Genomic DNA, 15,538 nt, shown 5'->3' on the forward strand with positions numbered 1-15,538 from the left:
GATAAAAAAGAATCATTTAGGAAAGAGTCAACCATGACAAGCAAGTCTCTTCCCACCCTGACACCCTGCTTACCTTCCCCTTGAGCAACTGCTATGCTCATTTCCTGGAATATTGAGGTGCTTTCCTGCTACAAGGGCCGAGGTGAATAGTTGCCCCAGAGACTTTATGGCCTGAAAATCCTCAAGTATTTTCTATGTGGCCCTTTACAGAAAAAGTATGCTGATTCCTTTTTTTTTTTTTTAGTCTCTTACCATTTCAAAGGATGCCGCTATGATATACTATGATATCGTTGTGTATGTCATTTTATACGTGTCAGTTTTGGTAGAGTGAATTCCTGTAAGTGGAATTGCTAGGTCTTACTGTCTCAGCATTTGTCGTTTTCATAGATACTACCACACAACTCTCTTGATAACTTGAACCAGTTTACATTTTCTCCCTTGAGCCTGTTCCCGTAGCCTCGCACTAACAGTGCGCTAATAATTTGATACTTGCCAATCTGATAACTGAAACATGGTACTCGTAATTTGCATTTTTCTTATTATGAATAAGGTTTAGCATATTTTCTGAAGCCAACAGTTAAAAAATCAAAAAGCAAAGAACAAACAATTCCTTCTGAGCCCTTTCTAGCCCAGTCGACTCAGGACTCAGGGCCTGGTCACCACCAACACCACGCGGGATGCCGGGCGTGGCCGGAGCTGGAGTGGGTGGCCGCGGAGCCCTCGGTTCCCCCCCATCCCCTCCCAGCCGCGGAGCCCCGCCCCGAGTCCGCCTCTGGCGGGCCTGGGCGGAGCACGTGGCCCAGTGGGAGGTGCTGCGCTGCCTGATTTATTCCCGTCCAGGAGAAGGAGTGAGAACCGCCGGGTCTGAACAGCCCGAGCGTCGGGTCTCGGGCCCGCATCTCCACACCATGCCGTGCCCCCGTGTGCTGGCCGCGCTCTGCGGCGCGCTCCTCTGCGCCTCGGGACTCTTCGCCTTCTCCGGTGAGTCGATCGCGCCGCCCTCTCGCCCTCGCTCCTCCTCTCCGCGCCGCTCGGAAGTTCGCCGCCGCGCCCTCCCTCTACTTCCACTGTTTACAAACTTGGTCAAAGAGCCGGCGCCAAGCGGAGGGGCGACCTCTCCGGCTGCGCCCGGGAGGGAGGCGGGGATGCTCTCGGCCTCTCCTGCTGTCTCCGCGCCGGAGGGCTTTTGGCCGGTGATAGAGGCTTGAGCGCTGGGCGGGGACTCGGGACACTGGGTGACAGCCCAGCCTCCCCCAGGGATGTGGCTTACACAGAACAAAGGAATCCGCTGTGTCGGGCCTCTCTTTTCCCATCTGTAAAATGAGGCCATTGAACTGTGTCTGACTCGCGCGCTTCTTCCACCAGGAAGTTTCTAGGACTCTTGTATTGATAAGTCTTCTCCAGCCAACTTTCCCTGGTAACTCCCTTCCCGGCCCTGGCGGCTGGTCAGTTCACTGGAATTTTATCCTCTGCTTCAAAGTAGGTGTCTGGTCAGATAAGCGAAGGGCTGGGGAGTCGGTGGAATGGAAGGGCCTCCAGCTGGGACCCAAGAGGGGGCAAGGAGCCTGGGGAGGGACTTGGAAAAGGGCTCTCTCCTGAGGTGGCGGCTCCTGACTACACCCCTCCCCCTGCGGCCTTGGGCTGCTGGTTTATCTTCCTTGGTCCTCCTCCCCCGCCTAGGATGCATCGTGCTGGCAGCTGGGCCTCCAGCAGGGTGGTCATAGGGATGCCCTATTCGCTTCACAGTGGGCTGAGGAAAGGGTGCCCACGGGGTGGGGGGAGATGGCAAAGACTCTTCAGGCACCCCCTCCATCATTTTCTCATAGAAATAAGATTGGCTGAAGCAAGTTGGGGGTGGGTGGGTGGGTCCCAGATGAGCCCTGGCTGTGCCATCCGGTGCCAGTCTGACCCCCAGGCTTGGAGTGGAAGCCTAAGGCCTCTCCAAGCTCCCCTGAGACATGGAGAGCTGGCTGGGTCTTAAAAGTCCCTTGCCACTCCTCTCTGGCCCCAGAGCCTGAGCCCTGGCAAAATGTCCCTGGGGAAATCTCCCAAAGAGGGTAGGACACTGAAATCCCAAAGGCGGTTTTGTGGAGGGTGACCTGGCTTTGTGGGAAGGGGGAAGTACCACAGCTGCAGTGCACAGGTGAGTCAGTCAAGGACCTGCCAGATAGGGGAGACCTTTCCCTTTCCCTTTTGCCCACTCACCTGCTTTGCCCTGGAGCAGTACAGGGAGAGGGCACTTTGGGAGGGGGAGGGAGGGGAGTTGGACCTTGCCTGGTCGGGAGCCCAGGGCTCTGGCCATTCTCAAGCCTCTGGCAGTGCCCACCAGCCTGTCAGGTCAGGGAGGGGATTAACCTGCTATTTAAAGCCAGTGACTAATAGCTCATTGGGAGCCTCCTTAAGCTCCCGAGGCCCACGCTGAGGTGGAGCTCTGAGGCCTCCATTGCTCATTGACAGTGTTCCCTTCCTTGGAGCCCCCGCCCTGGTCTCTGGAGCTTTGGGATCTCAGGAGGGCCTCCAGCCTGGGATGGCTTGACTCTGCAGTGAGGAAAAAAGATGTCTCATGTTTTACCCCAAATGATGGGTTTGGGTGTAGGGTCTGAGGCAGCCCTTCTGGGATGCTAAGGTCAGCTAGAAGGTGCTCTGCAGGCCTGGCTGACCTAGTGGGCTGAAGTTCACTCGAGTCAAGGGATTGGGGACAGGCTAACAGTGCACATCTGTCAGCCAGGGCCCCAGCCGGAAGCTGTGATGTCCTCTCTAGCCCTCTTCCCACCTCTACTCGTTGTCCAGTTTTTCTCAAATCTGTCCTTCTTCCTCACCCCTTCGCCTGACTTCCTGTCTTACCAGGAGGCCTGTGACAGCCTGCCTGATGCTCTCCTGGTTTCCTACCTCACCTGCTCCCGTCCTGTTTCCACACAGAGCCAGAGGGCACACAGAGCCAGAGGGATCTTTGTGTAGCTACAGGATGCCTCCCCACCCTGGGCAGCGCATCCACATCTCTGCAGATGGCCTTTGCTTGACATTCCCCATCCCCAACTAAGAAATGGCTTCCCCACTCCCACCTCATGCTTGAGAATCTCTGACATTTTTTTCCTGGTGGACAATGGTGGGGAGACTAAAGGAAGGTTAAGAGCCCTTGTTCTGCAGGTTGAAAAGTCTAAACTTGTCATTCTTAAGAGTCCCTGCCAGTCTCCCTTTTCAGCGATGTCTTACTGTTCTCCAGCATACCATGTCCTCTGTGCTTCTGCTTTTCTGAAGAAAGTTCTTTCCTCATTCCCCAGCCTGACACCCTCCCACTCTGACTTTTTTTTTTTTTTTTTTTTGGCCATGCCACAGGGCATGTGGGATCTTAGTTCCCTGACCAGGGATCGAACCTGTGCCTCCTGCATTGGAAGCACAGAGTCTTAACCACTGGACCGCCAGGGAAGTCCCTCCCTCTCTGACTTTTAAACTAGCTCAAATGTCCCCACCTCTGAAACTTCCTGCTCCCTGGCAGAAACCATCCTCTGCTGGCCCCTCATGCAGGCTTCCGTCAGAGCTCATGGCCCCTCTTCATTATGTGGTGACTTGTCTGCCGCTTTCCTCTGGCTTCTTGAGGCCTAGACTGCATCTGATTTCTCTGTCTCAGGGGCCCAGGACGTACATGGTAGTTGGCCCCCCAGATATTTACTCAATGAACGACTTGTTCCTGACTCAGAACTGTTATTGCAGGTGACTTCTGTGACTCCAGCCAGTGCCTGCATGGTGGGACCTGCTTGTTGGACCAGGACAGAAAACCCCCCTTCCACTGCCTCTGCCCTGAAGGCTTCACGGGCCTCATATGCAATGAGACTGAGAGAGGTACCCGCCCTGGGACATACCTGCCACTTCCCACTGGCTCCCAGTTGCAGCCCAGGCTGCTGGGCTGAGCTCCTCCTGAAGTGGACACTGGTCCCCAGCACCCCTCCTGTTGCCCGCCAGCTTTTTCCTGGAAGCTCCCAGGCCACTTGGAAAGCTGGGTGCTTCCTTCACTTGGGCTGACTCACCTACCCGTGACCCTTCTTGGCTCCAGGCTGGCCCAGGCCCCATCGGGCAGATTGGGAGGGGGGAGGGACGAGATGGTTGGGGGAAGCGGGCAGTGGGCCAAGTTTGGGCGGAGGGTCCTTTTGGGCTTGGCGCTTCTGCCTGTCCCCAGCTCCTTCCTGATCACCTGCCCATCTCACCTGCCTCCCTCTCCCCAGGTCCCTGTTTCCCAAATCCCTGCCACAATGATGCCGAATGCCAGGTGATTGACGACTTCCACCGAGGGGATGTCTTCACCCAGTACATCTGCGAGTGCCCTCATGGCTACACAGGCATCCACTGTGAGATTGGTGAGTATCTGGGGGTGCCTGTTCCAGGGGGCAGACCCTGAGCCACAGTCCTGGCAGCCCAGGCAGTGTGCTGGCCTTATTCCTGGGTCAGGGTGCATTGAGGAAGTGGACAGAGCCTCAGTTAGGCCGGGGTGGTGTGTGTGGGAGGGGCGGGGGACCCTGTTGTCCCTCCCCAGGCTTCTTCCTGCCTGGCCCTCTCTCCTGGGACTACAGGCCAGGCCTGATGTCTCTGCAGGGGAGTGAGGGCTGGTGGTAACCCCAGAGGTCGTGGGAGTGTTATTTTATGTCACCATGAATCAGACACACAGCATTAGGGTAAAGTCTTGACATTTTTCTACCAAGAGGGGAAAACCAACAGATTCTTAATCTTTTGGGGCCCAGGAGGTTAGTTAAGGTTTGAGCCTCAGGGTCTGACAGTTCTGGCCCAGGTCTGATCTCTGGCTTCATCACAGAGCTCTGGGAAGAGGGAGAGGCCTGGGCAGGCTGGGTCATCCCCTCACGGTCAGGCGCTCAGAGGCCCTGCGTGTGCAGAGGGGCTGACCCGCCTGGCCTGGTTGGTCATCCACGTGGCCACAGACCGGTGCTGGGCGGGTACCCGGCAGACCTGGCCAGCATTGTCTGTGCACGCCGTCTCCCTCCTGGCCTGGCTGGGGTCCCTCCCACAACCCAGGACTCTTCCTCACTTGCTGTGGGGCGGCGAGGTCATGTCTAGGTGCAGGGGTAGGGGGAGTAGGGGTGGCGGTGCCAGACGTCTGCAGTCTGGTGGCTCTGTCACTGAGCCCTGTGGGCAGGGGGCAGGTGCTCCTGCTGTAGGCAGACGTGGGGCTGGGCTCTGGGAGGAGGAGGGAGGGCAGGGCCAGCCCGGTGGGAGCTGGCTCCTGGGGAGAGCAGATGAAGTGCCTGTGTCGCCCTTCATGTTAGAGGAGACAGCCCCGAGGGCCTGGGCCCTGGGCCCTGGGCTGAGGCCGATGTGTCTGAGATACTGGGTGGAGGAATGTGGGGGGGCGGGGTCGCCAAAGCTGACAGAGCCCTGGGTGGGGCCAGGTGGGCCCACTAATTACGCTGCTGGGTTAGCCCAGGTAACCCTGTGTGTGCCTGAGTGGGGATTACTCATCTAGCCTCCTTCTGCTTCTTGGCCTGGGGTCTGTCCAGCACCTGGGGCAGAAGGCAGGAGGCGACCACAAAGCTGGAGGAACACCCCCAGAGAGACCTTTGCAGCCCCTCCTTATCTGTTACATGGTGTGTTTCCTTGGAGCCCACCAGGACCCCACAGGCCCAAAGAATGCACGTTTGGGGCCCTCTGGGTGTGGGCATGGGGGCTGTGAGGACAGAGCAGAGCAGACCTGGCTTCAGGTCTCTGCTCAGCCAGTGGCCGGCTCTGATCTCGGGTGTATGGCCTCCCTTGTGCCTCATTCTCCCTGCGAGAATGTCAGACACCGAGCTTGGCGTGAGCCTGGGATTTTGGAATAAGAGTGAATCTGTCCCGGGTTCTCTGCTTGGGAGCTGAGCCCCAGGCACACAGGCTCGGCCCCCAAGCACCACATCGCTTGGCCAGGGGCAGCTTCCCAGATGGCTGGGTCAGGACCAGTGCTAGAAGGGGCAAAGGGTATGAGGGAAAACAGAATGGCACTCACACCCCATCCAGAAAACTCCTGCCAGTGGGATTCTAGAAACCTCCAGGCAGATGTGCTTCTTGCTTTATGTGCAGTACGAGTAATGTTCACTGCTGTCTGAGGCGTCGCTTCTTCCGCAGCCATCCTCCTGGGGGAACCAGGGACCGGGCTGGGTGTGGCGGTCCTCCTGATGGGGCGGGGGCACGAAGGAAGAGGAGGCCACGCTGCTATTCACTCAGCAGCCCACCCCCCCTCGAATAATTGCTGCTCCATATCCTGTAAGAACGAGACCACCTCCTGCAGCCTGGTGGGGGACACCAGCTGCCAGTCATGGCAGTACCATGAGTGCCGGCCTGCCCTAGAACCTTCTGGCAGCCCAGGGTCCCAACCCCCAGTGACTCTGCCCGGCCCCTCTCTTCCTCACTGTGCACCTTGTCTTGGTATCTCCTTGGCCTTCATTGTCCCTTCATGGTCTCTGCTCTGGGTCCCCGGCAGAGGCCACACTGTCTTGTTCTTGTGTCCTCTGGGCCCCGCATGCTCGGGTGGCCCTCTGACTGCCCCCTCCCCCCTCAGTCTGCACCTCGCCGCTGGGCATGGAGATGGGCGCTATCGCCGACTCCCAGATCTCCGCCTCGTCCATGCACTTGGGTTTCATGGGTTTGCAGCGCTGGGCCCCGTATCTGGCCCGCCTGCACCTCACGGGCATTGTCAACGCATGGACATCCAGCAACTACGACAGAAGCCCCTGGATCCAGGTATGGAAGGGACGGCTCAGGGGTGCGTAGCGTGATGGGAATGAAGAAGATGGGATGAGTGCACCTGCATTTGGGGGTCACCACGGGAGGATTCATAACCGGGATCCAGGTAGCATGGTAGCAGGTTCCCACGGGTGAAGTATCTTTAAGTAGAGGGCAGCTTTGGGGGGCCTGGAGTGCATGGGCAGAATGAGGGGGAGTGAACGCTAGGCTGTAGAGGGGCTCTTTGCACTGTACGAGGCCTCTGGAAGCTTGTCCTTGTGTGCTTCCCTGAGCACTGGGCCCAAAGCCTGGAGAGGGCCAGATGAGAAAGCCGCCCTTATTTGTCCTGCTTGGGTTGTTCTCCTTCTGGGCTGGGGGAGTGATGGCGGTGAAAAGAACCTGGGAGATAGGGGTTCTGTCCTTCCTGTCCTGGTCCAGGTGAACCTGATGCGGAAGATGCGGGTGACGGGTGTGGTGACGCAGGGTGCTAGCCGCGCAGGCAGTGCCGAGTACCTGAAGACTTTCAAGGTGGCCTACAGCACCAATGGGCGCAAGTTCCAGTTCATCCAGGGCGCAGGGGAGTCAGGAGATAAGGTGAGGTTTGTCGTGAGCCCTAAAGAAGGGCTGTGGTCAGCAACCCCTGGGGCTCCAGCGCCGTTTGAGGGCCCCCAATGAGGTGAGAGTGCCCTGGGTGATTGGCCTTGAGGTGGGTTTTCAGGTGTTTCTTGGTTTGAAGAATTTGGGAAACCCAGATTGTGCCCGTGCTCTGTGGTTAAAAGTAATAGCCCCACTTTATAGATAAGAATAGTGAGACTCAAAAAGGTTCAGTGACTCGTTGAGGGTGGCGGTAGTGGTGGATATGGGATGCATTCAGAGCCATCAGGGATACCATGTACAGTCATACAGGTTGTACACTGGTGTCATTACTAAGTCAGCACCATTCACGTCATGTTTGTGTACTTCTATCTGTGGGAAAAATGTTATAAAAACGTCTTTTGAGAAAGGAGTACCTTATCCTAATTTGCACAGGGGCACCCTATAGATCATAGGTGGCCCTGTGCGAAAGACGGGGCTTTATGCCCAGGCCCCATGGTGACCAAGGAAGATCTGAAAAAGGGAATCTGTGTTGAGGGCTGTGAGGTGGCCAGAGGAAGGGCTGAGCCCACCTCTGCCTCCGGGCCCAAAGAGGAAGGGGAGACCACCCCAGGAAGTGGGACTGCCCACACTGACCCACTCCTCCAGTCTGCCTCTTCTCTCCTAGATATTTATGGGTAATGTGGACAACAGCGGCCTGAAGGTCAACCTGTTTGAAACCCCTCTGGAGGTGCAGTATGTGAGACTGGTGCCCGTGATCTGCCACCGGGGCTGCACCCTTCGCTTTGAGCTCCTTGGCTGTGAGTTGAATGGTGAGTGCTGGAGGCTCTGTAATCCTCGGAGATGGCTTTCCCTGCCCCCTCTTTTCTCAGCCAAGCTGAGCTGAGTAGGGTGGCAGCAAGGCCCGGGAACCTGGGCTGTCACAGGAGATGGCCACAAGAGGGATCATCTGGCCATCAGCAGTCCTGCCCAGGTGTTTGCTCTTTGCTGGTTGGTAGAGGAAAAAAGACACCACTTCAATTTTCAAAATATTTTCACTTAACTCTGATTGGTTCCTTGAACTTCTAGAACATGTAGCATTCGTTCTGTTTTGCAGATGTCAGTTCCACGAGGGCAAGGAGTTTGTTTTGTTCACTGCTGCGTTCCCAGTGCCTAGAACAGAGCCTGGCTCATAGGCACTCAGTAAATATTGATGGATGAGTGAGTGAATGAATGAATGAGGAAAATGAGGCCCAGATAAATTGTTTATCAGGGGCACACAGCTGGTAGGTATTAAAAGTTGGTCTGAATTCCTGGGCTTCTGACACCTACCCATCCACTGTTTCTTCCCCCAAACCTGTAGCCTGCATTCAAGAGAAACATGGGGACTTCTAGGGTCATAGGGCTGGAGATGGTGCTTTTTTTTTAAAGATTTTTCTTTGATGAGGACAATTTTTAAAGTTTTTATTGATTTTGTTACTTTATTGCTTCTGTTTTATGTTTTGGTTTTTTGGCTGAGAGGCATATGGGATCTTAGCTCCCTGACCAGGTTCGAACCTGCACCCCCTGCATTGGAAGGTGAAGTCTTAACCACTGGACCTCCAGGGAAGTCCCCTGGGGATGGTGATTCTTTTTTTTTTTTTTTTTTTTTTGGGGTACGCGGGCCTCTCACTGTTGCGGCCTCTCCCGTTGCGGGGCACAGGTTCTGGACGCGCAGGCTCAGCGGCCATGGCTCACGGGCCCAGCCGCTCCGCGGCATGTGGGATCCTCCCGGACCGGGGCACAAACCCGTGTCCCCTGCATTGGCAGGCGGACTCTGAACCACTGCGCCACCAGGGAAGCCCGGGGATGGTGATTCTTGTTGCTCTTTCGGAGAGATTCTCAGATGGAGGGATGGGGGACCAGAAGGGGATAGGTTTCTGCTGAGTCATAAAAAATCTCACCACTGGAGAGGTCAGGGTGCAGAGGTTGGGCTGAGGGCCTTGTCTCTGCCCAGCTCAGCCCAGCCTTGCCTTCTCCGAGGCCTGGATATTTCCCTCTTTTTACAGCCACAGTGCCACCTGCTGGCCACCGGCAGAACTGTAGGGCTCACTAGGCAGAGCTGCAGAGCAGAGGTGCTCTCTGTCTTTCTCATCTTAACCCAAGACCCACCCTCTGCTCCCCCTTCCACCCCCTGTGGCACCTCTTTCTGTTATCCCGTTTTAGTTACTGCCCAATACCACTCAGAGCTCAGTTCAGTGACTGTCTGGGTTTAGTCTTTTTTTTTAAGTATGTACTTGAGCCAGCATATTCTTGCTCCCAGGGTCACTGCTTTTTGAGCCTAACTGTTCTTTTTTTTTTAAATATTTATTTATTTTGGCTGCACCAGGTCTTAGTTGCAGCATGCGGGATTCTTAGTTGCAGCATGCATGTGGGATCTAGTTCCCCGACCAGGGATCGAACTCAGGCCCCCTGCATGGGGAGCATGGAGTCTTAACTACTGGACCACCAGGGAAGTCCCCCAAGCCTAACTGTTTTAAGTGGGGAGTTAAAGACTTTGCCTTTTGCTAAAAGGAAATTCAGGCGATTGGTAAAGGACATAGACAGGTCTGGGGCCCCCCACCCTGGGCTCCTCTCCCTGGAGTCCCTCACTACTCACTGTCATAGTCTGAATCCTTTGGCTGATTTCCAGCCTAGGCCTGTCACAGCCGGTTACCTCCAAGGCCAAGAGAGGGTGAGTCTGGCAAGCCGAGGAAGTGAAGTTTTTCTGTCTGCTTCCCTCAAGGACTGGACCATCTCCTTTCCCTTGTAGGCATTCCGGTCACCTGGAGAGAGTGTTGGTGTGTGCCCATGCGTGGGGCTGAGGTCTGGGCATTTCTGGGCATGCCCTGCACCAGGATTCCTCTTCACCAGCGGGCAAGGTGTCCTTGGTGAATTGATTAGTTATTTAACTCAGTAGATAGACATTTATTAAGATATTTATTAAGCTCCTTCTGAGTGCCTGGCTCTAGGGAGCAATATTGGTGAGATCCCTGACCTCATGGAAATTGCATTCTAATGAGGGAGGCTGATGTGAAACAAGGATCAAATAAAAGAAAGGTCAGATAGCAGCAAGAACTATGAAGGAAACATTAGAGGGAGTTGTGATGAGGGTGACTTGGGGTGAAGAGAGGGAACGGCATGGGGACTGCTGTGTTGGATGGCGTTTGAGTAGAGGCTTGAATGATGGAGATCAAGCCGCGTGAAGAACTTGGAAAGGGCATCCCAGGCAAGGAATTGACACATGCGAAGGCCCTGGGGCATGTGAAGGATAGAAGGGAGGCCAATGGAGCTGGAGCCTAGAGAATGAGGGGTAGCTTGGTGGGTGATGAGGCTGGAGAGGTAGGCAGAGACGGACCAGGCAGGGGCCACGTAGACCATTTTAAGGATTCAGGTCTTTATCCTGAGAACAAGGGGCAGCCATTGTGGAGGGAGTGCTAATAGGACACGATTAGAGTTGGGTCTAGAAGAGCTCCCTTAGGCTGTATAGGGAGAATGGGGGCAGAGGGCCCCTGTGAGTGAGGGAAGAGACATGTGGGAAGATAAGGTGGCTTGGATCAGGGTGGTGGAGTCAATGGATTGGGCAGATTAGAGCCTTCTACTAAAGTGAGCTCCATGGACCAGGAGGATGAGCATCACCTGGGAGCTTGTAGAAATGCAAACTCCCAGCCCCACCCTTGACTTTCTGAGACAGAATCCTCATATTAACAAGGTCCCCAGGTGATCTGTGAGAAGCACTGCTCTGGTACCTCATTTTATGGATGGGGAGTCTGAGGACCAGAGAGGGGAGGGACTTCCCAGGGTTGCATAGCGAGTGGTGGAGCTGACAGTCCTGCTCTCGGCTTGGCACCCTGCCCAGGGCATTTTATGTGGAAGGCTGTCTGACATGCCGTAAGCGATGGGGGCATGAACTGCTGGAAGCAGATGATCTGTAGAATGGTCCACCGTGGGCAGATGATGCCTTGGTGTCCTCTGCAGAGTGTTCCAGCCTTGGGCTGGTCTCATGGCCCTCCAGGTCTGGAGCCGTGGGATGAGCCACCTCCCAGCCCAGCAGCCTCTCTTTGTGGGAGCAGGGTAGAGGTTACCTGGTGCACCACCGTCACGAGGAGATGGTACGATTGGTCGGCATCAGCACACTCTGGAGGCAAATGTCTTTACTGGCAGGGGAGTGAGCGTGTGGGGAGACAGTGAGGTAAGGCACTGGGTTCTATAGTCAGCTCCCAGATGGAGCCATGACTTTCCAAGCCCACTCTCCCACTCCTGACTTTGCAAACGGACAGGCGGTTGTACAGTGGTGATTCTGCCACGTGTGAGACACGCCCATCGTTCTTTTGGGAGTTTTATCTCCTGCCCGTTCCCAACTGTTCTGGCCACCTGCAGGTGCAGAACAGCCAGCACATTCCTGAGTGTTTGGAGCAGGCCTGAGTGAAACCAAGGCCAGCTTCTCAGGTAGCCCTCCCAGGCCTCTCTGACAGCATGCCAGGTAGTGAGTGTGTGAAGGCCCTCTGGGAGGGGCTGTGGGGCAGGGATACAGGGTTGGTTCTGAGCCCCAGGAATTCTGACTTTTCTGCTTCCACCTGCTAGAGAGCAGGAATATTGTCCTGCTCATCGCCGGGTCACCACCAGGCAGGCCTTCACGGCTCTGGGTTGGTGCAGGAATGGTGGAGATAGTGTCACAGTGTGACATGGTGATTAGGAGTGTGTGTGTGTGTGTGAGACTTGGGCACAATGCTTAATGTCTCTCAGCCTCAGTTTTCTCATCTGTGGAATGGGGTTACTAATACCCTCTTCGTTCCGGTTTTTGTGTGGTAGATTAAATGACTGAAGTCAGCACTGAGTCAGTGAGATGATTGTTATTAGCACTCTTGACGGTTATCCCAGGACTCAGCGGTGTGAATAGCAGCTGTACTGTAGGAGTGACAGAGAGGAAGTGCTGTGAGTCCGGAGAAGGGAGAAGTCCCACCCAAGTGAGGTGGTCAGGGCAGGCTTCTTGGAGGAGGTGTCCCATGAGTCAGGCCTTAAAGGAGGGTGGAGGTGGTGGATCAGGGCCTGCCGTGGTGCAGAGGGAGAAGAGCGGTGGGTGATCTGTGCAGAGCAAGTGAGGGGCACTGGGTGGGAGCTGAGCTGAGGAGTGGGTGGGGCTGTCAGTAAGCAAATAGAATGGTTGGCCCTAAAAGTGGAAGGATCTTCCGTCTGTTGTCTAAGAGGATGCCAGAGGTCAGTCAGGAGCCACAGAGTTCTTTCCCCTTCACCACCTCACGCTCACACCCCTGGGAGGCTGTGGACCCCAGATCTGGGTGACAGCACCCCCCTTGTTGGCAGGATGCGCCGAACCCCTAGGCCTGAAGGACAACACCATCCCCAGCAAGCAGATCACAGCCTCCAGCTTCTACAAAACCTGGGGCCTCAGTGCCTTTAGCTGGTATCCCTCCTATGCCCGGCTGGATAATCAGGGCAAGTTTAACGCCTGGACCGCCCAGACCAACAGTGCCTCTGAGTGGCTTCAGGTGGGTCAGGCTCCCCCTGGGGTGCAGGGCTGGGGTAGGCTGGCGTTGGGTGGGTTTGGGTGGGGCTGTTGGATCTATGACCCTGGCCCAACCCAGGCTTCTGCTCCCCAAGAGGGAGTTTCTGCACGGCCTTGTTTGTGTTCGGCTTTGCTCCTTCTTCCTCTCATATCCCCACCTTTCTCCTGATTCTGTAACTCCAGAGGGGGGGATGGTGGGGGAGCTCAGTGCTGCTTCCACCAAGGCCCCCAGCCCCAGGTGGTGAGTGTGTGTGTGTGTGTGTGTGTGTGTGTGTGTGTGTGTGTGTGTGTGTGTAGGGGTAGGGCCACCTCCATTGGCTGCCACAGGGTGATAAGGCTGAGCCCACGTACAGCAGGGCAGGATGGAGGAGGGACACCTCAGGATGTCTCTGCCTGCACTCAGAGGATGCTCTCTAACTCGCTGTCTGAGAACACACCATGAGACAGCCCTTGGATTTCACTGAAATTGGGAAGCACAGGAGAGTCATGGAAAACCAGAGCATCCACTCATTTTATAGATGAGGAAACTGGGTCCCAGCAGGGTGAGGATTTGCCTGGGGCTCACCCGCTTGTTGTCAGAGAGTTGGGTTTGCAGCCTGGGTCTTCGCACTGCCTGCCCAGGGGCAGCCGGCAGGCTCCCTGGGATGGGCAGGGAACTGGGGGGCAGGAGGGGCATCTCTAGGCCCCAACAAGCACATTAGCCTGTGGGGCTGGGTTCCGTGAGGAGCTGCCTGCCTTTGGAGTCCCTCAGGACCAATGTCAGGCTGTGGACAGCCCTGCAGGGGCCTCGGGAGCAGTTCATGTCCCTGTAGGCTATGGCCTCCCCTGTCCCTGTTCCTATCCTGTGAGGGGTTGGCAGTGAGGTGGCTGGAGCCCAGGCTCTGAAATCTGAGCTTCATTGCATCAAAGTGCTTAACAGTGTCTGACAAAGTAAGTGGAATTATTTATGCCCATTTTATAGATGGAAAACTGAGGCTCTGCCAAGTGAAGTAGTTTTTCCAGAACTAGATTGTATGCCCCAGTGTGTCTGCCTTTTCCCACCTTACTGGAGATGGTCCAAGCAAAGAAGATGGGGTGGATTTTTTTTTTTTTCCTGTAGATTGACCTGGGCTCTCAGAAGCGAGTGACTGGCATCATCACCCAGGGGGCACGAGACTTTGGCCACATCCAATATGTGGCAGCCTACAAGGTGGCCTATGGTGACGATGGTGTGAACTGGACTGAGTACAGGGACCAGGGGGCCGTGGAAAGCAAGGTGAGTGTGTGTCCAGCTGTCCTTCCCTCCCCACTCCAGGGATGCCCTGCGAGTGGGATCCGGGGCCCTAAGGGGAGGAAGGCTGGCTCTGGGGCCCTCCTGACCCCCTCTGTGTCTCTAGATCTTCCCTGGCAACATGGACAATAATTCCCACAAGAAGAACATGTTTGAGGCGCCTTTCCTGGCTCGCTTTGTGCGCATCCTGCCTGTGGCCTGGCACAACCGCATCACCCTTCGCGTGGAGCTGCTGGGCTGTTAGTGGTAGGCCCGGCTGCAGCGACCGCAAGGGCCGTGGGGGCACCTGCCCCTTTCCTGGTTCTCCTGGCCTTCTGGGGACCTGCTGCCTTTTCCACCCGTCCTCCTGATTGTAGCTGACCTGGGGGCGGGGGTTTCAGTCGTCTCTCCCTCCCTCCCTCCCTCCCCCTCCCACGTGCCCGTGGTGCCTACCCCTCATGCCATCCCATTTTCTTAGGCGCGGTGGGAGTTGAGTAGGTCTGGGATGGACAGGGAAGGGCGAAGTAGGGCGCGTGGGTCCTCCGTAGCGCCTCTCCCACACCCCCCATTCCCTAGGCCCTGGAGGAATAGGCCCTGAGGCCCCAAGCTGGAGAGTGCTGGTCTCCTGCCCCTCAGCCCTGGGGCATGATGCTGCCACTCTGCTGCTTCCACCTAGCCCCCCGACACTTCCCCCTCATCTCCCTGGAGACCCCTCTTGACCCTCTTCCTGAAGCCTAGAGGGAGACAGAAGCGGGTGGGTTGGGTCTGTGGAGAGATGGGGGAGGAGGTGGCTGGGCCTGGGCGGCCCTCTGTGCTGGTTCTTCACCCCCGAGTACACAGGCAGCTTTCAAAATATATTTATATCACCCCCTGAACTCTCGCTGTGGTTCATCGTTGCTCCGTCAAAATGGGCTTTGACTTGGGCTGGTGTCCCCACCCTGAGTCCTCCCCGGGTCCCAGCATTCTTGTGTCACCTGCCCGACTATAGAGAGGGAGGAGACTACTGGGGGGGGTCCCACTGGAGGGGCCAGGACTCTTCCCCTCAATTCTCCTCCTCCAGACCCATGCAGCCCCAGGGCCATCGCTGCTGCCAGGTGAGTGCCTGGGGCGGGGCCTATGCAGAAGCTGTCTTCACAAATGCCTTTGCTCCCTTCCCACTCCAGGAAGACAGGCAGAGGCTGCTGGTTTTCCCCTGCGGCAATTGCCATTTTCTCTGCAACTGGAGTGGTGGGCTGGAGAAACTATTAGAAACTCAGTGAACCTGGGCTGCTTTCAGAGCTGCAGGAGCCCCAGGACGGGGTACAGTGTGGGATGGGAGGGGCCAGGGCTCTGCCAAGTGGGTGGGGCGTTCCTGGCCCGGCACACTGGTTCCTGAGAGGCCACTGGCAACTCCACTCCAGGGCTGGGAGGAGAGCTCCAGGGGTACCCCTCTCCCCCCACCCCCTCACACCATGCAGGGGCCATCAGGAGGT

The 15,538-nt window shown here is 56.4% G+C and overlaps 1 protein-coding gene across 1 annotated transcript; it reads left to right on the forward strand.

The window, feature by feature from the left end:
• The first annotated feature begins 818 nt into the window (after window positions 1-818).
• MFGE8 (milk fat globule EGF and factor V/VIII domain containing) lies at window positions 819-14,941 on the forward strand. Its single transcript, XM_004278245.4, has 9 exons — window positions 819-981; window positions 3,712-3,840; window positions 4,221-4,352; window positions 6,539-6,720; window positions 7,141-7,296; window positions 7,964-8,108; window positions 12,616-12,800; window positions 13,917-14,072; window positions 14,194-14,941. The coding sequence occupies exons 1-9, from the start codon at window positions 909-911 to the stop codon at window positions 14,329-14,331; spliced, it is 1,296 nt and encodes a 431-aa protein (XP_004278293.1). The 5' UTR covers window positions 819-908; the 3' UTR covers window positions 14,332-14,941.
• The last annotated feature ends 597 nt before the right edge of the window (window positions 14,942-15,538 follow it).

This window comes from Orcinus orca, chromosome 2 (assembly GCF_937001465.1).
Source record: "Orcinus orca chromosome 2, mOrcOrc1.1, whole genome shotgun sequence".
In the NCBI taxonomy this organism is placed as follows: domain Eukaryota; kingdom Metazoa; phylum Chordata; class Mammalia; order Artiodactyla; family Delphinidae; genus Orcinus; species Orcinus orca.

What these genes read in the sequence shown, in the direction of transcription:
- MFGE8 (XM_004278245.4), top strand. Translation starts at nt 909, where the DNA reads ATGCCGTGCCCCCGTGTGCTGGCCGCGCTCTGCGGCGCGCTCCTCTGC. An exon ending in CCTTGGCTGTGAGTTGAATG is followed by an intron (nt 8,109 to 12,615) that starts GTGAGTGCTGGA and finishes CCTTGTTGGCAG; the next exon opens with GATGCGCCGAACCCCTAGGC. An exon ending in GTGCCTCTGAGTGGCTTCAG is followed by an intron (nt 12,801 to 13,916) that starts GTGGGTCAGGCT and finishes TTTTTCCTGTAG; the next exon opens with ATTGACCTGGGCTCTCAGAA.